The 18,981-nt window shown below is 48.5% G+C and overlaps 2 protein-coding genes across 2 annotated transcripts in view; both read right to left on the bottom strand.

The window, feature by feature from the left end:
- Positions 1-3,564: 3,564 nt before the first annotated feature.
- Positions 3,565-4,413, bottom strand: LOC122930783 (bromodomain and WD repeat-containing protein 1-like). The gene has a single exon (XM_044284368.1). The coding sequence runs from the start codon at positions 4,411-4,413 to the stop codon at positions 3,565-3,567; it is 849 nt and encodes a 282-aa protein (XP_044140303.1).
- LOC122931851 (bromodomain and WD repeat-containing protein 1-like) overlaps positions 4,379-18,981 on the bottom strand; it is an 84,107-nt gene continuing 69,504 nt past the window's right edge. Inside the window, 12 exon segments of the mRNA XM_044285902.1 lie at positions 4,379-4,514; positions 5,212-5,389; positions 9,600-9,841; positions 9,997-10,160; positions 10,266-10,418; positions 10,994-11,107; positions 11,997-12,066; positions 14,308-14,345; positions 14,347-14,434; positions 14,540-14,637; positions 14,639-14,661; positions 16,649-16,804. Of these exon segments, the coding sequence (XP_044141837.1) occupies positions 5,271-5,389; positions 9,600-9,841; positions 9,997-10,160; positions 10,266-10,418; positions 10,994-11,107; positions 11,997-12,066; positions 14,308-14,345; positions 14,347-14,434; positions 14,540-14,637; positions 14,639-14,661; positions 16,649-16,804 (1,265 nt within the window). The 3' untranslated portion in view covers positions 4,379-4,514; positions 5,212-5,270.

Below are 18,981 nucleotides of genomic sequence, written 5' to 3'. Positions count from 1 at the left end.
GTGGGGGTCCCAGTGGTAGGACCACCACCAATCTAATCGTTATCCTCTATCCTGTAGATAACAATGTAACTAGACTACCACTTTAAAGGAACACTCTAGACCAGACATGGTCATACCTGCGGCCCTCCAGCTGTTGCAAAACTACAACTCCCAGCATGCCTGAACAGCCTACAGCAGGGCATTGTGAGAGTTGTAGTTTTACAACAGCTGGAGGGCCGCAGGTGGAGCATGCCTGCTGTAGAGGCCCAGGATTGTCCGAGTGTGCCTTTCCGAGGGGATTGGTGGATGTAATGAGTTTTTATTTGAACCCCTTTAAGACCTGTACAAAAAATTAAAATAAAACCCCTGGAAAACAGGTTTAACATTCCAGAATCACTTCCAATGCAATTCCACATTTTCTTTAATGCTGCTGAATACAAAAACCTCACCCTAACCAGGACCTGGCAGCTCCTCGGATATGTGCCTTTTTAGTAAATACTTACATTTCCCCTTGAAATAACACTGCATTCTGCTGTTCCCCAATTATTCATCCTGGAAATAACAGGGTGTTGCCCTTCTTACCTTGTGTAACTCAATAATCTCAGATGCCATCAGTACAGTTTGGCCAGTGAGTAGCAACATGCCTTACTGACTAGTGAAATGGCAATTTCTACATTTCCTGGAGGAGTAACAGAGTAACCACACAATACAAAATTTTAGGAAAAGATGCTTCATAACTGTTATTTCATGCAAGTATTATGACAGCAGATGTGTCCTAAGAGCCGACAGGTTGGGAGATACGACTGGCTGTCGGGAGACGCCGCACAGAATGGTGTCCTCTTCCGCAATGACGCCGACTGTGTCCACTACAACCAAACAAGTGAAACCCGTACAACTTTTCTTTATTCAAAATAAAGCAATGGTCTCCAAATTGCACATAAACGTTTAATTTCTCGCAGAAAATACTTTTATGTAGCATTAGATGTCAAAATGTTTCCTGTGGATACCTCCATCGTTATAGCACGCTCACGAATCTGATCCGAACTGCAAACAGTGCAAAAGAAAAAAGAAAAAAAAAAACATCCAAAAGAGATAGCATGGTTCATATACACACAATGAAAAGCCAGCACCGCACGCGCCGGCCCTTTAAAACAAGGGTAAACGGCGAACATCTTGGCTCTAGGCGCTCAGTGCGTGTCTCGTCTATAGGCAACAGTCTCGGCTCATCGTTCAGGGTCATCTGCAACAAAAAACTTTCTCAAATTGGATGGGCATTGCCCTGAAAACAATACCAATGTGCTGCTGGAAAGCTTTGGTTTGGATAAGTTGCTGGTGGCCTTTTATAAAAGAACAGCACCCAAAAACTAAAACCCACCTAAGTGCAGTTTACAGGCGGTCTCCTATTCTGCAGGGCCGCTGTACCGCTGTACCCTGCATGGTGCCAAAATGGCAGACCTGACACCGGACAGGAGCCACCATGTAGCAGAAGAGTCAGAGGCTCACCTCGCAGCAATACTTAGGAATACTCGTCCTATGGGCGGCGGCTATAGAAGCTGAGCGCAGGGCGCTACCCATAGAAGTAAATGGGAGGTCCACAAATGGCATGGCACACCCCGCTCGGCTGTTTCCTTAACCCCAGCCACCGCACACGTCAATTATTCTGAACTCCACCATGAACAGCAGAGATGGGAATTCATCTTTAAGAAGCCGCTATCGACATGCACAGACTAGGAACCTGCATCAGCCCATCCCCCACAGCTTAGATTCCCTCACCTATTGGGCTCCTGACTACAGACTGCTGTAAATTGAGCATCCCGAGGAGAAAAAGAGGAAAAATACAAGTTTCATATTATACTCCTACCCCTTACGGCTTCACTGTGCAGCTTTGGTTTGATCTTGCGGAGCCTTCTCACTGCTTCCTTTCTTGGTTTAGTGGTATTTATTGCTAAACCATCTGAGACAGACTGGTCGCTGTGGGCATGTCTTTCTAACAGCCTAACTGAAAATACTGTGATCGTTAATCTAAAGCGACCAAGCTTAAAAGTGAATGTCCACCAATCAAATGCAAGATCAAAATTCTATAACATCAGCTTCAAATCACCAGTACAGAGAGAAGACAATTTGTGGCTGCCTACACCCTCCAGGGAGCTCATTATTGAGTTCTATGTATAAACAGTATGCAGTAAGCTCCCCCTAGTGGCAGCTGCTGGCAGACAGCATTTCATCATTTAAACCTTTCTTTGCATGGGGGTGTGGAGCTGTGTATCAGAAAAACAGAGCTCTAATTACTATAAAGATGTACAAAGAAATGAATCCTCATGGGAACTGGAGCTTAAGCAACATACTATAGGACAGACATTTACTTTAAAGGTGGATTGGCACTATGCTTAAAGGGGGTTATCCAGAAATTTCTATGGATGACCTGTCCTCTGGATAGGCCATTAATATCAGATCGGCGGGGTTCCAACACCCGTGAGACCCGTAGATCAGATTTTTAGAAGAGGCTTTGCTTCCTAGGCCATGTGACGTCACAATACATCGGTCACATTCAAATCAGCTGCAATACCAAGCACAGCCACTATACAACGTACGGCGCTGTGTTTGGAAAGCTGCTGGGTGCCAGCTGCATTAACCAGAGCTCCGGTGGGTGTGGGGGCTCCCTGAAACAGATGATCCGGAGGGTGCTAGAACTCGGACCCCCTATGATATGATAATGACGACCTATCCGGAAGATAAATCATTATTAATTACTGATTAACCCCCTTTAAAGTTTGGAAAAGCAGCTTACTAGAAATCTCTGCACCTCATACAGCAGTAATCAGATTTTTTACTAAAACAAGAAAAAAAATGAATTTAGGTAGAAAACTTTTCCATCAACGGAAGACAAAAAACTGCAGATAAAAGCTTGAAGTAATCTTTGCCCTTTAACAGTGGTTGCTGTACCTATAGAATGGCAGCCTACAAGTGCTCATATAACTACAGCAAAAGCTACCCGGTGCCAGCGTGTCAGAAATGAACACTTCGGTACGTCTGCACTGAAAGAAAACCGAGAGGAACCAAAGAAAAACTATGGGAAAAAAGAACCTTCAGCGTGGAGACAAGATTTCATTACCAAAGATGAAGAATAAATTAATGGCATATACTGGATTCTGAAAATAATCGCTGCATTCAAGTGTTAAGGAGGGGAAAAAAACATAGATGAACTTTGTTTTTTACAACTTTAAGCAATTCTTAAAAAAAAAAAAAAAAAGTAACAGGAAAATATTTTTACAAAACTAGAGACATCTGTAAACGTAATGTAAGCTGTGCAAATATTAGTGTTCAATGGCCGATACGTCAGATAAAGGAGGTTCCCGCCAGACGCCTTCGAGATTACTGAACTTTCTGTAAATACAAACAACTTCTGCCCTCCGGTGAACTCTGCCCCCCGGTTGGGCGGCACAAGTTGGCATCTGTGCTGTAAATGCTTCAGTAACAAGTGCAAGTAAAGAGTCTCAATGTGGACACATTCACAGAAGAGAAAAACCAAAAGATGTCTAATCCCTGAACTGGAACAACTGGTAGAGTCGACTTGTATTTTGTGAATTAGTGTATGAACTGCCTCGCCCTGTCGCGAAGGGAAAGCCTGTGAAGAGGAGAGGCTTGAGACTGCGCGCCGCTCAAGTTTTCGTCACTTTGAGCTGGGTTCTCGTCATACCGTACTGTCCTTTTCCCTTGGTTTCTTGTGCGGATATTTGAGCGGCGGGTTAATGTGCGGATTTTTGAGCGGCGGGTTAATTTGCGGATACGCGTGCTCTCCTCTTCCTGCCAGTCCTCATCGCAGCTGCTGAGGATGCGCTTCCTCTTGTGATCCTGACCCCTGGATCTGCCCGCCACACACACTTTGTTACGGGTCTCCTCGCTGTCACCTGTGAGGGAGGACTCAGAGTCGGAGGAAATGCCATTTACATTACCGGGCGGGGAACGGGAACTCTCAACAGAGCTGGAGACCAAGGAGTCATTAGAATCGCTTATTAACCTTTGTTTTCTCACACACGGAGGAGAGGTGGTTTTTTTCGGTCCTTTTCTTTCAGGCGATTCATTTTCTGAATCTGACACTTCCCCATTGCGGGGCTGAGGATATAATCTACCCCCAAATGTGCCGCTTGAACAAACATTGGTTAGAACGACTCTGCATTCCGGAGACTGAGACTTTGCTGCTTTTAGCACTGGAAGTTCCCTCTCGCTGTCGCTTCTTAAGCTTACCTCCTCCTCACTGTTGTGGAGGAGCCGTTTCTTAGCTCTTTCTGCTGCTGACCGCTGGGGCAGTGTTCTGCTGTTTTTGCTCGCGCTGCAGTCGCTGTCTGAAGTGGAGGCGCTGTTTTCTACATCGGACATGTTTTTGATCTTGTTAGCTGCCAGGGCAGCACATTTGCGGAGCGTTTTCTTCCGCATTCCCTGATGACTTTTTCCAGCAGATTCAGAGTCTGATTCGGAGGAACTTGAAATTCTCCTTTTGGTGGATGCAGTTCTCCTTTGGTTATTGCCCTGAGATGCTGCAGAGAGAAAAAGGCGTTAAAAAGTGAATGAAATAATAGTTTGAGATCAGTAAGACACAGCTTGGGTTATATACATGCCATAAGGTAAGGCGCAGAGACTTCACACATCTCTGCCTCTCTAACACAGCCCAGAGGGGTGGGGAGGCTTCTCATCACTTGGGGTAAATACTTGGTTCACTGCCCTAGACCTTTACCACTGTAGGTCAAGTAAAATGGCTACTTATTGCCACCTCTGGCCCCACTAGCTCTCCCCAAACTACATATCTGATCTATGAAACTGATCAGAAGAAAGGATTCTATGAGATTTTTTCACTAGGTAGAAGGGGCTACAGCCTATGGCCAGTCTTGCATGAAAGGATTCCTGCTCCTTGGTAACATACAGCTGACACCCTACTGCAACAGCCAGCACCACAGTTGACCAAGACCCCCACCATGGCGTTTCCAACAATTTTAACAGTGATGACCTATGCCCATAATCAGTCATCAATATCTAATCCATGGGGGTCCGACAGATCACTTACATTATAAGCGGTGGTTGCTTTAAGTCCGGGATGCTCAAGCTGTGACCCTCCAGCTGTTGTAAAACTACAACTCCCACCATGCTCTGCTGTGGGCTGTCCAGGCATGCTGGGAGTTTTCGTTTTGCAACAGCTGGAGGGCCGCGGGTTGGGCATCCCTGCGTGAAGTAATTTACCTTGCTTTGAAGCAGTCGCTCTCTGTTGTCTGCCATTAGTCATTTTAGATTTCACACCATTAACCCTGTGCGAACACTGAACTTGAATCAGTCTTGTGATTTCTTTGTGAGCTGGAGGAAGATGAAGAGCTGGAGGAATGTTCAGAAGCCGAGGTAGAAGATGAGTCTGTTTCACTTCCTACAAAGTCATGGAAACAGTGTTGGAATTGCAATGCTATACACTCAGTACTTAAAGGGGTTGTCCTATTACAACAATTTATCCCCACTATCCCCAGCGGTCAAACCTTGGCCGATCACTAGAACAGGGGCCCGCGTTTTCCTGCTTCAATGGAGAAGCAGACAGGACGAGGCTTTCTCCTGCAGCCCCAAAGAGTTGAATGCATTTCAGTGTGAATGCACATCTTCAGTTCCATTCAAACAGGGGAACACTGGCCCCCATTCTAGTGCTTGGCAAGGGCCCCAGTCGCCAGACCTCTGCGGGTCAGACACTTATCCCATAGATCTCCCTCCCTCTCAGAGAGGCAACTCTTTGCAAAAACCCTAGAACCAAACTGCACTGCCGAAATGCTATAAACCTGTAACAGAGGGAATAAGAGCAAAAGATTGCTCTGTGCATTAGCAAGATGAACATGAGGGTGAAATTAAGCATGGAGATGAGCATCTAGTGAGGGTCCCGAGGAGACTGCATGCTGCATGGGACAAGAATCCCTCCGTGAGGAGACAGTCACAGCACTCCAGATAGTGGCTCCACCAGATAGCTGAATGCAGTACACGTCGTTGAGCTGCTGGATACCCTCCACATTGAATTGCATTGCAAGAATATAAAGAGAGATGGTCCAGAGAGACTGGAGAGCAAACCCTGCAGACCAAAGCAGAGAGTTGCCATGACTGTGGCAAAGAACCTCTAGAGGACCGTGATGACGGATGGAGAAGGCTGTAGTACAAAAAGTACCCTAGTGGACATATGCATTGAAGAAAAACTGACTGAAGGTGCCTGAAAAAGAACAAGTCTCTATACTAGCAGAAGTTACCCAAAAGAGACTTTGTCAGGTCAGGGGTAGAAGTCTGGAAAACTCAGACCTGATAAGACTGTATTCCTGTCAGTTGGTGGCTAGCACCACGGCGCTCAAGGCCTGGACTTCACAAGATAATCTGTACAGAATACAGACACAGTTGGGGAAATTGCAGTAGAGTAGGAGGACTCTGTTCAGCCCACAATGTGGGGGCAAATACTGGACTGAAAGATAAAAAGAGAAAAAAACTAAAACTTAGCTACATGGGACAAAACTATTGAAAGGAGGGCCTGTTTACAGAGGCAAGAATGTCCAAGACACCCAGGGAGAAGACTTATGAGGGTTGAATCAGCAAGAGGACACCGAATGTGACCAGAACAATTCCTAGAGGAAAACGGAAGCAGTAGGGTGCCTGGATGGCAGTGGCGTACACAGAGAAGTAAGGGCCCCAAAGGAAGGATAAAACCAGGCCCCCCCACACTGGACAAAAGGGTTTCTGCCTAAACCCTTTTCAATATCCCTTGGGCCATTCTTCCACTGTCTCATTTGCTAAAAGTTGTTCCTTTAGGCCGAATGAACGGTCTGTGGTATCCCGGCCTTTATTCCTGCTGACAGCAGGAGCGCACGGGGGTCATATGATCTATACGAGTGTATTACTGTAGTGCAGCGGCGGCATGCAGCGCAAGGCGTCATAGCAACCAATGACGCTGTGCGCTCCTGCTGTCAGCACGAATACAGGCCGGGATACCACAGACCGTTCACGGCCGTGGAACACAGCCTTAGAGGGCGGAGTCCTGACCAAGTTTTCAACTCCAGTAGAAGGCTAGTTTCAAACATGCAGTACTTTTAGTCCGGCTGCCTCTCGGTGTGCGCTGCCATGCTGCCGCTGGAACTCCGCCCCCATTATAGTCAATGGGGACGGAGCGGCAGTCCGGGGGCACACGTGAACTAGCGGCAGGACGGATCCGACAGGCTGTTCACCCGCCGGAACAGCCTGCCGGAGTTCCCTGCCGCTAGTGTGAAAGTACCCTAAGACTGGGCCCCTCTTGCCCTGGGCCCCATAGCAGTCGCCTGGTCTGCCGCTATGGTTGTTATTACGCCCCTGCTGGATGGCACCCTGGGACCAGGCGAAAATGATCAAGTATATTGGCTAGAAGCGTAAAATAATTTGCAACAGGATAAGTACTTTGTCGTGGAAGTGATAATATGGAAAAAAAATTAAATAACTAACAGCTACTGCTGAGTGCAGGCTGTTCTGGGACAGGCACGGCATCTATTGCTATCCACAGACACTGTACTAATGTGGTACAGGAAGCAGCATTGCGTCGAGGGTGACCGATGCATGCCATAAGAGTGCAGCCACGCAAAATACAAGGTGCAGCGTGATCACAGCCATCATTCTAATGGAGTAGTGTGGCAGACTGGCGTATGTAACCATTGTGAAGCCATTACAGGGACAGTGCCTTACTGGTAGTCCCAGTGCCATACATATGTAAAGGAGGAATTTGTAACATCATGACATGCTGTACTGTGACTGGAGAGATAGGGAATCAGCAAGCCAATCGGTCTGTTTAATGGCAAAGCCAAACAACTGCCTAGTACACATCAGGAGGAGTATAGTGACAGGCTGCGGCATCTCACTGCACCAAGACATTGCCAATGGAAGTGGGGATGCTGCCCATCAATGCAAACGAGAAGAGCATAACTAAGCCTCATTTACTGTGGAAACGCAGTTGACCAATGCACCCCAAAGTCAAATAAACTAGTCGCTGACCATGAGGAGGGAACAAAGGATCAGGCCACAAACAAAGGCTGGCCATATTGCACACCGAAAAATATTGAAGGATGCAGAAGGTAACTGTCCACAGGACGGGAGAGGAATGTGAAAGGCAGTCCAGCCAGAGTAGAGCAGAGACGCCATGGTGTCTTGACAAGGGCATGGACAAGTATGAGCCCTGTTCTATTGAGCTAAAGTCTCAAAAGGCCACAGAAGCTCTGGACAGGAAGAGCAGCACCAAAAAAACCAAACATGAGGATGGACACAGAAAACGTAGGAGAGAGGAAACCTAGCATGGAACTGCAGTACTCTGGAGGAAACTATACCATTCAGGCCACACAGTATACGCATAGCATAGATTTACCGTCTCTGATTAGAATATAGAGGACAGGGGGGCTGTGTGTTATGTCAGACTGGAGCCACAAAAACAAGGGAGCTAGAAGAAAAAAAAAAAAAAAAAAAAAAAAGAAAGAGGTCCATGGAGACAGCCCGTGGAAGAGCTGTAGAGATGAAAACGAAGAAGCACGTCTCAGCGGAGATTGATTCAGAATGAGGTCTGAGGATAGAAAATCCAGAAAGTCATGAATTGGGGAAAATGCTACAACTGTGAACACATTCCCCACATAAGTAATGTCACTATAAGAAGGAACACAAGCACCCTGCTCAGCCGAGGCAACTAGAAAAGGAAGGAAGCGCTCCAGTGTAAGGATACCTACAAAGAAACCTGGGCATGAGACCTGACCAACCCTCGCCAATGGAGATCCTAAAAATCTTGTGAGTCTATAATCTCAGTAAGAGAGACAAATACACCAAGGAGGGATATTTCAACATGTCCCACCAGATAGTCCATCAAAAAATTATGAGAATAAAAAATTCCAGAATGCCCTATATAAGTGCACAACAGAAGTAAGCAACTAGCTTGTGACAAGTCTGATCCCGAGAAATGGGATAACCTTGCAGGGGGCTATTTGAGGAATAGTGGAGCGGCTAACTTAGCGCCTTGCGAAGAGTGGTCCCAAGGAGAGCCCATGTACAAAAGTAAAATGTTTAGGTTAGGGTCCATTCACACGTCCGCAAATGGGTCCGCATCCGTTCTGCAATTTTGCGGAACGGGTGTGGACCTATTCATTCTATATGGGGACAGAATAGATGCGGACAGCACACAGTGTGCTGTCTGCATCTGCATTTCCAGGTCGCGGCCCCGAACTTCCGGGCCGCAGCTCCGCAAAAAATAGAACATGTCTTATTCTTATCCGCAATTGCGGACAAGAATAGGCAGTTCTATGGGGGGTGCCAGCCGGGTGTGTTACGGATCCGCAATACACTACGGATGTGTGAATGGACCCTTAGCCTGCACAGAGGTAACGGATAGCAAGCGATACCCTGAATGAGCATAGTCACTCCATCGTAGACTATAATAAAGATGGCTGCAAGAACAATCTCAAACATGCAGTTCTAACTGATCTGTCATGGTAGATATGGTGATTAGGATGGTAGAGAAGACCTCACCATGTGAGGTGGTGTATGGACTTTTATTGTAACCTATTTAAAATAAAAACAAACCTATATTTCCCATTTCCTACATCTAAAGTATTCACCTGACGACATGGAGCAGCTTGCTGAGGAGTCACGTTCTCTACTTGACGCATGGGATTTTGAGGGTGAGGAGCCAGGTGATTGTCCATTAAGGTGTCTAGAAGAGGAAATGGCTACGCTGAGGGGACTGGGAGCGCGCAGTACTCCACTTGAGGTAGGCTGTGGTGAAGACATTTCTAAGAAACACTGGTTCGCTCCATCGGACGTGGATGGCCTTGCTTGTCTGACCTTTCTGTAAATAGTACTGCAAAGTGATAAAAATGAGTTTATAATGTGACATCCAAGAAGCTATAGATCCCCCCACCAGCACCACACCCATACATGTGTCATTTACCCATCGGGGGCTGAATTTTCTGTATATTACTGCAGACATGATATGACACACAGGAAAGCTCTCACCTCTCTGACCTTCTCTCGCGCTGCATTTCTTTTACATGTGCTCTCTTCACTACACGGCAATCTTTAGGACTCGTGTGAGATTTCTGAGCAGCTTTGTAATCAGAGAGAATGCCCTTCATCCTCTCTTCCACAAGTGCTGACAGTCTTAATACCATACCATAGATCTAGACAGAAAACAAAAAAAAAGCATCTTCTACATAAGTTCTAAGACGTACAGCACAGAAAAGCGTATTGCACGAATGACGACGTTTCAGGACATGGGAACTGACCCGGGATTTTTTATTTGGCGTGTATAGCTTTGCATTGAAGAAGACTAATCTCATATCTCCACACAAGTCATAAGGACTGCTGTAATTTTCGGCTGCCAGGGTTTCTTTGATGGTCCCAAAATCCATAGGTGTTTCAATAATGTCCTTGTAATCCTGAAAGAAAAGAAAAGCCTTACTAAATGACCTTAAAGGGGTTGTTTGGATTTTAATACTGACGACCTATCGTCAGGATGGAGAAGCCTCTAATATCTGACACGTAAACACACCTGCCAGTCAGCTGTTTCAGAGTAGCTCCAGCACTACACAGCTCCCCCCACCTCGTAGTGGACGAAGCTGGTTACTGCAGTACTGCTCCCACTGAAGTGAATGGGGGCAGTGCTGTAGTTACAAGCTCCGTCCACTACATAACAGATGAGTTGTGCGATTCTGGTGCAGACTCCGGGCGCCAGCGTTCCGTACTATCAAACATCTGACAAGCGGGGGTGCCAGACCCTCACAGATCAGATCATGCTGGCCGTCACCATTAAAACCCCTTTTAAACATTTTTAACATGCAACATTTTTCTAGTGTTTTTCAAGTCCTATAGAGAAAAATGCCAGAAAAAAAGTGCCATACCTGCATGCAATGGCCGGAAAGCCCATTTTCTAGGGCACTGAAAACCGTATCTTTTCACTCTGTGCTCACATTTTGCATTTGGCTAAAAAAGGCAAAAATAAAGATTCTCTTACAGGAAACTGCTCCAGGTCCACCGGCTCCCTGAAGGGCTCAGAGTCTTCACAGTCTATTATGAAGTCCACCAGGTCCATGCAGCGACTCTTCCAGGAATTAGCGTGGCTCTCTCCCTATTGTGATAAACAGAAGTTCTATATGGTAACAAAATGAAGTCCTGTGTATTAGGATAATAGTACACATTAGATTGCTGCAGTGCAGAAAACCCGTCATCAGTGCCAACCCCATACATACGCATGCCGAGCTCAGGTTTTTAAAGGTTTGTTAGTACTTTTTTAATCCACTTTGTTATTTAGTGGTTAAATGTGCTAATTTACCAAGCATCCAGTGTCCTAATGTACTCAGGTATTATCTAACCAATCTTAAAGGGCTTGGTCAGTGGATGACTTATCTTCAGGACAGGTCATCAATATCAGAACGGCGGAGGTCTGACACCCAGCACCCTCCGCTGATAAGCTGTTTGAACAGGAGGTGTTGCTCCATGCGAGCGCTACTTCCTCTTTATTACACTACGTGTCGTCTGCCTTGTAGCAGTTGGCATATTGTAATTACAAGTACTTGCTCCATTCATGTGACTGGAGCGAGTACCTCTCATTACAATGCACTTCCGAGAAGATGGGCAGTGTAATGAAAAGGAAGCGGCACTGGCATGGAGCGCCTCCTCCTCCTCTACAAACAGCTAATACGCGGGGCTGCTGGGTGTCGAACCCGGCGATCTGATAGGTCATCCATATAAAACTCCTGCACAACCTGTTTAAGACCGCCATGCCATAACTCAGCAGGACTTCCCAAGAAGAGGAATGCAACTGAATAGCTTTAATGACCGTTCTGAAGCAGTGGAAGGGATTCCAAGCAGAACAAACATATTTTGCAAACCAAATCTTGCAAAACAACAAAACAAAAACAAACAATTTGTGAGGTTGAAGAAAACAACAAAATTTGGTTAAAAGTGACATCACTCAAGTTCTGAAATGAGGTTTCAGGTGGATTCAAAGGCTATACCTGTCCATCACACGTCTCCTCTCCTTCAGTAGTAGTGCACACGTCTGTAATGCTGGAACAGCTGCTGTCCCTGGGAGAGAAAGACAAAAAAAATACTTTTATGTGGAAAGCTACACAGCGTCAGGGTATTTTCCTCTCCGGATTTGCAGACGGAAAATCCACACTGCATTTCAGAGCCAACAAAATGGAAGACCATATATTAGAAATCTCACCCACATGCTGGATTTTTTAAATCCGCAGCATGTCAATTCTTTCTGAGGATATCCACAATGGATTGCACCCACGGAAATCCACAGTAATTCTGCCGAAAAACCTGCAACAGATTTTTTTTATGTCCCATGCGGAACGCAACCTTACGGCTGATTCACACGCGACTGATCTGCCTAGGAAACGCAGCCCGTTTGTCAGCTGCATCTCCCAGGCCAAACATGGCTCCCCTGACCTGACTGGTAGTGATTTAGGATGCAGTCAGTTGCGGTCTGATCGCTGGTCTATTGTACTGTACCCACGGGATAATTTGAGGACAGTACAATAGACCCACAATCAGACAGCAACTGACTGCATCATAAATCACTATGACGCAGTCAGTCCGGTCAGGGGAGACACGGCCAACACATGGGCTATGTTTCCCAGACTGACCACAGTTGTGTGAATCAGCCAATATAAGGTGATGACAAATGTTGCAATTTGTTGCTGACTTTCCCTGCCACATGTGGATTTTAATTAAAGGTGTTGTTCCATCCCGCAGTTTCCATGGCGAGAAGAGACTAAGCACTGACCTCAGATGGCCGGTTTCTGTAGCTCCTACTGCAGTGAATAAGAGCTTTGCAAATAGTGTAGCACAGCAAGCTAGGCTGTTTCAATAAGGGCTCATTCACACAACCGTATGAATGGTTCCGCAATTTTGCGGAATGGGTGCGGACCCATTCATTTCAATGGGGCTGCAAAAGACACAGACAGCACACCGTGTGCTGTCCGCATCTACTGCTCTGTTCTGTGGCCCCGCAAAAAATAGAGAGCATGTCCTATTCTTGTCCACAATCGAGGACAGGAATAGGCATTTCTATAATGGGCCGCCCGATCCGCAAATTGCAGAACGCACACAGGTTGGCATCCGCAATTTGTGGCCCCCAAAACATGACGCAGTCATGTGAATGAGCCCTAACTCTAGAGTTACGTAAGCCAGCGTAGCTTGTTTGGCTATGCTGTTTCGCAGCTCCCATTCACTGCAATAGGAGCCACAGAAACAGCAACGCACCAACTTAGGCTACTGTCACACATCGCGTTTGGTGTGGATCCGTCATGGATCTGTACAGACGGATTCGCACCGATAATACAACCGCATGCATCCTTTCAGAACGGATCCGGTTGTATTATCTTTAACATGGCCAAGACGGATCCGTAATTAACTCCATTGAAAGTCAATGGGGACAGATCAGTTTTCTATTGTGTCAGAGTTAAACGGATCCATCCCCATTAACTTGCATTGTGGGTCATGACAGATCGGTCTTGCTCCGCATCCCATGACGGACAGAAAACAGCAGGTTGCTGCGGTTTGCTCTCCGGTATGGGAACCGCTAGATCGAGCAGGGCAAGGGTGACGTCATCGGCTCTGATGGGCGGGCTTTAGCACTGCCCTAGCCGTTTTATAGGCTACGGCAGCGCTAAAGCCCACCCATCAGTGCTGGCGACGTCACCGGGCTTCCTGGCAGCCCCATGGAGAGCCCGGTACGTCACCAGAACTCCGGAAAATGCCTTTGCCCTGTGCAATTTAGCGCAGGGCAAAGGAGAGCATCGGAGCATGAACTGCTCCGATGCTCAAGTCAGGGGGGCTGGAGGGGTGAAAATGGACGTATGTCCAGGTTCAGCTCTGAACCTGGACAACCCCTTTAATACATTTTGGCATACTTTCAGATTTCACTGCTAGGACAATTTTCTACACTTATGACAAGCACAGTAAAACCTTAATTTCAAAGATAAAAAAATTATTCTGGGTTTTTAAAGAGTTATCATATAGCACTATGATATGCAATCAGAGGGGGTCTGACTTATGGGACCCACCACCAGTCCTGAGCATGAAGGGGGTGCATGATTCAGCACTGTGGCACGTTTACATTTTTCCCTACACAGCAGCGCCCCTCGGTCACCTGGCCGTGTAGGGGATTGCAGCCGGCCTTATTACTATGAATGGAGTTGTGTTGGAGTTTCCTGCACAGCTAGAAGTGCCGAGGGAGCTTGTGTATCCTCGTTTGTGCAAAGTGTGTAAACCTGAAGACTAATTATCACTAAGCAGTCCATGTGTCCTTCTTACATTATAAATCTTAAAAGCACGTCTGTGATTTTCTTTGCCTGACTTTGTGATGTTGCTGCCTGGTTCATTGAACGTCCTAGCATTATGTTCAATGTATCTGATTTCCCAGATCAGTGCAGAAAGCCTCCTGTGAATGAGAAACACAAATGTGAACAATCAGAAAATTCACTGACCAGTCAAAGATTTCCTAAATATTACCAGATGTAATGTCAAAGAGAACGCAGCTTCTTACCTGTAAAAACGGTTCACCAGCCTCATCCGTATAGTGCTGAGGTCAGTGGGATAAGCGATCATCATGCTGTATGATGGATAGATAGTTAAATCTACAGGGTGCAGCAAAAGGACCCGCCATGTCTGTCACAAAAGACAAGTGACACAAGTCAGACACTTAAACTTTACATATGGAGTCAGCCTAAAGCCTCATTCACACGTCAGTGTTTCACGGACGTGTGCTGTACGTGTTCTCCACGGACAGCACACGTCCCTTATTCATTTTAAAGGGTTTCTACCACTTGAATATCACATATTTGGTGTTCAGACACTAGCGATCTGCTAGTGTCTGTTCTTGCCTACAAGCTAATTATCACATTAATCCGGCCTGCCGATATCTCAAAAAAAGCACTTTTATCTTTATGCAAATGAGCCTCTAGGTGCTATGCAGGCGTTTTTCATAGCACCTAGAGGCTCCGTCTACCTTGCAGTTTGCCGCCCTGCGCCTCGCTCCAGCACGCCCATCTCTGCCTGTAATCGATCCTCCCCCTGCTTCAGCCTTCCGAAATCTCGCGCCTGCGCCGTCCGTCGCGGCATTCGGAGGCATTCGGCGCAGGCGCAGTCCATGTCTGATCGCTCCGTGCTCAGACATTTCCACTGCGCCTGCGCCGATGTCATCGGCGCAGGCGCAGTGGAAATGTCTGAGCACGGAGCGGTCAGACATGGACTGCGCCTGCGCCGAATGCCTCCGAATGCCGCGACGGACGGCGCAGGCGCGAGATTTCGGAAGGCTGAAGCAGGGGGAGGATCGATTACAGGCAGAGATGGGCGTGCTGGAGCGAGGCGCAGGGCGGCAAACTGCAAGGTAGACGGAGCCTCTAGGTGCTATGAAAAACGCCTGCATAGCACCTAGAGGCTCATTTGCATAAAGATAAAAGTGCTTTTTTTGAGGTATCGGCAGGCCGGATTAATGTGATAATTAGCTTGTAGGCAAGAACAGACACTAGCGGATCGCTAGTGTCTGAACACCAAATATGTGATATTCAAGTGGTAGAAACCCTTTAATGTGTGTATTCAGACATCAGTGTTTTAGCACGGTCCGTTTGTCCGAGTTTTTAGCACGGATGCATGCTCTATTTTGTCTGTGTTCACGGATCCATCACGTCCATTATAGTCTATGGGTCAGTGAAAACCACGGATGCAACACGGATTCCATCCGTGTTGCATCAGTGTTTCACGGATCATTAAAAAAAATTTAAGCTGTTCAGTGTCAGTGAAACACTGATGCAACACGGACAGCAAAAAACTGACACACTGACCCAACACAGATCCTTCACTGACAGCTACACGGATGCATTACTGACCACCTGCTCACGGATTTAGGAGCACAGATGCGTGAATGAGGTCTTAAGGGTTTCTAGAATGATACATAATAATCATTCACAATTCATTAAAGGGGTTGTCTCATCTCATACTCCCATCTCCAAAATGGGCCCCCGAAGTGAAGAAGAGCACCCTGTGCATGCGCGTCCACCTTCCGTCTACTGCTATAGCTTGTTCTGCTATTTTCAGAAGTCCCATAGCAGTGAGTGGAGTGTGCTCCGCACGCATGGCCACCTTTCCATTCACCGCTATAGGACTGCCGTAAACCGTCGAGCCAGCGCTCTGTTATTTTTGGAACTCCCATACTGGTGAACAGAGGGTGGAGGCGCATGCACAAGACGCTCTTCTTCACTTCTAGGGCCCATTCTGGAAATAGCAGTGGGTCCCGCACCTATTAATGCCTGAGATGAGAAAACCCCTTTAATAATAAGCATGCATAATGTTTGCACTGAGGCAGACAGAAAGAGGATCTATTAAAAGGTGCTCTGGGAAGATTTAAACATAGGCCATTATTGTGTCAGTAGTCCTTACACCCCTTCCCCCCACCCATGAGCAGGGCAAAAGGGATATTCGCTTGAATGGGGATGAACAGTACAAGCACGAGCGGAGGTTTTGCTCTGCCTGGAAAAACACAGAAGAGGCCAATTACCTCAAATAAGCTCCTTACTAATCACCCATTGCATACGGGTGACAATCCAGCTAATATGTAATATGTATTTCACATATATACCTCCATTTAGCTTCTCACCTCGATTAAGGAGCTGATCGATGCCACAAATAATTCGCTCACATTCACTGTCCTGGTTCCCTCTTCCCCATTCTCCTTCCTGGGGGGAATACAACAAAGTATCCCGCTCTTCTTCAGTTATGGAGATGCTGGATCCCGGTTCCTCAGGTGGAATGACTAATAGGAGATGGGAAACAAATAACAGGCAATGAAATACGACAAAAGTTTTTACCAATGGGCTCAGCCGATAACCAGATCTGCAAAACATTGGAAAAGATACAATTCCAGCAAAAGTGTTTCAGTCCTAAATGTCGAGACACACTTCAGCAATTGTGCACATGTATTATTTAGTTAAGCAAAATCATGTTTGCACCACATAGGACTCAATATTTTTTTAGAGAAGTTTTAGTATAGATTTTAGGACATGTGAACAACCAGCCACTGATTTAAAACAATTTATGTTCCAGAAATCTGAGCCTCAGCCTCAGATTTCTGCTGCAGATCCACACGTGTAAGGCTGAAAAGATTACTCGATTGAATCGGAGTAATTCGACACCAAAAAATCCTTGATGCAAATTTTTTGTGACCACGGAGCGGAAGTGAAGCGCTTGCTATTCCTTACCGCTCCGCGGTCACCCGCCGGCCGGAGCCCATGGCACTAGGGTGGGCCGGAGCCCATGGCACTAGGGTGGGCCAGAGCCCATGGCACTAGGGTGGGCCAGAGCCCATGGCACTAGGGTGGGCCAGAGCCCATGGCACTAGGGTGGGCCAGAGCCCATGGCACTAGGGTGGGCCAGAGCCCATGGCACTAGGGTGGGCCAGAGCCCATGGCACTAGGGTGGGCCAGAGCCCATGGCACTAGGGTGGGCCAGAGCCCATGGCACTAGGGTGGGCCAGAGCCCATGGCACTAGGGTGGGCCAGAGCCCATGGCACTAGGGTGGGCCAGAGCCCATGGCACTAGGGTGGGCCAGAGCCCATGGCACTAGGGTGGGCCAGAGCCCATGGCACTAGGGTGGGCCAGAGCCCATGGCACTAGGGTGGGCCAGAGCCCATGGCACTAGGGTGGGCCAGAGCCCATGGCACTAGGGTGGGGCCAGAGCCCATGGCACTAGGGTGGGCCAGAGCCCATGGCACTAGGGTGGGCCAGAGCCCATGGCACTAGGGTGGGCCAGAGCCCATGGCACTAGGGTGGGCCAGAGCCCATGGCACTAGGGTGGGCCAGAGCCCATGGCACTAGGGTGGGCCAGAGCCCATGGCACTAGGGTGGGCCAGAGCCCATGGCACTAGGGTGGGCCAGAGCCCATGGCACTAGGGTGGGCCAGAGCCCATGGCACTAGGGTGGGCCAGAGCCCATGGCACTAGGGTGGGCCAGAGCCCATGGCACTAGGGTGGGCCAGAGCCCATGGCACTAGGGTGGGCCAGAGCCCATGGCACTAGGGTGGGCCAGAGCCCATGGCACTAGGGTGGGCCAGAGCCCATGGCACTAGGGTGGGCCAGAGCCCATGGCACTAGGGTGGGCCAGAGCCCATGGCACTAGGGTGGGCCAGAGCCCATGGCACTAGGGTGGGCCAGAGCCCATGGCACTAGGGCCCACTAGGTGGGCCAGAGCCCATGGCACTAGGGTGGGCCAGAGCCCATGGCACTAGGGTGGGCCAGAGCCCATGGCACTAGGGTGGGCCAGAGCCCATGGCACTAGGGTGGGCCAGAGCCCATGGCACTAGGGTGGGCCAGAGCCCATGGCACTAGGGTGGCCAGAGCCCATGGCACTAGGGTGGGCCAGAGCCCATGGCACTAGGGTGGGCCAGAGCCCATGGCACTAGGGTGGGCCAGAGCCCATGGCACTAGGGTGGGCCAGAGCCCATGGCACTAGGGTGGGCCAGAGCCCATGGCACTAGGGTGGGCCAGAGCCCATGGCACTAGGGTGGGCCAGAGCCCATGGCACTAGGGTGGGCCAGAGCCCATGGCACTAGGGTGGGCCAGAGCCCATGGCACTAGGGTGGGCCAGAGCCCATGGCACTAGGGTGGGCCAGAGCCCATGGCACTAGGGTGGGCCAGAGCCATGGCACTAGGGTGGGCCAGAGCCCATGGCACTAGGGTGGGGCCAGAGCCCATGGCACTAGGGTGGGCCAGAGCCCATGGCACTAGGGTGGGCCAGAGCCCATGGCACTAGGGTGGGCCAGAGCCCATGGCACTAGGGTGGGCCAGAGCCCATGGCACTAGGGTGGGCCAGAGCCCATGGCACTAGGGTGGGCCAGAGCCCATGGCACTAGGGTGGGCCAGAGCCCATGGCACTAGGGTGGGCCAGAGCCCATGGCACTAGGGTGGGCCAGAGCCCATGGCACTAGGGTGGGCC

Source organism: Bufo gargarizans, chromosome 3 (genome assembly GCF_014858855.1).
Source record: "Bufo gargarizans isolate SCDJY-AF-19 chromosome 3, ASM1485885v1, whole genome shotgun sequence".
Classification (NCBI taxonomy): Eukaryota; Metazoa; Chordata; class Amphibia; order Anura; family Bufonidae; genus Bufo; species Bufo gargarizans.
The sequence above is the reverse complement of the archived record's forward strand: the minus strand, read 5'-3'. Positions and strand labels throughout refer to the sequence as shown.

Excerpts from the sequence above, each read along its gene's own strand:
- LOC122930783 (XM_044284368.1), bottom strand. The coding sequence starts at position 4,413 with ATGCGGAAGAAAACGCTCCGCAAATGTGCTGCCCTGGCAGCTAACAAG.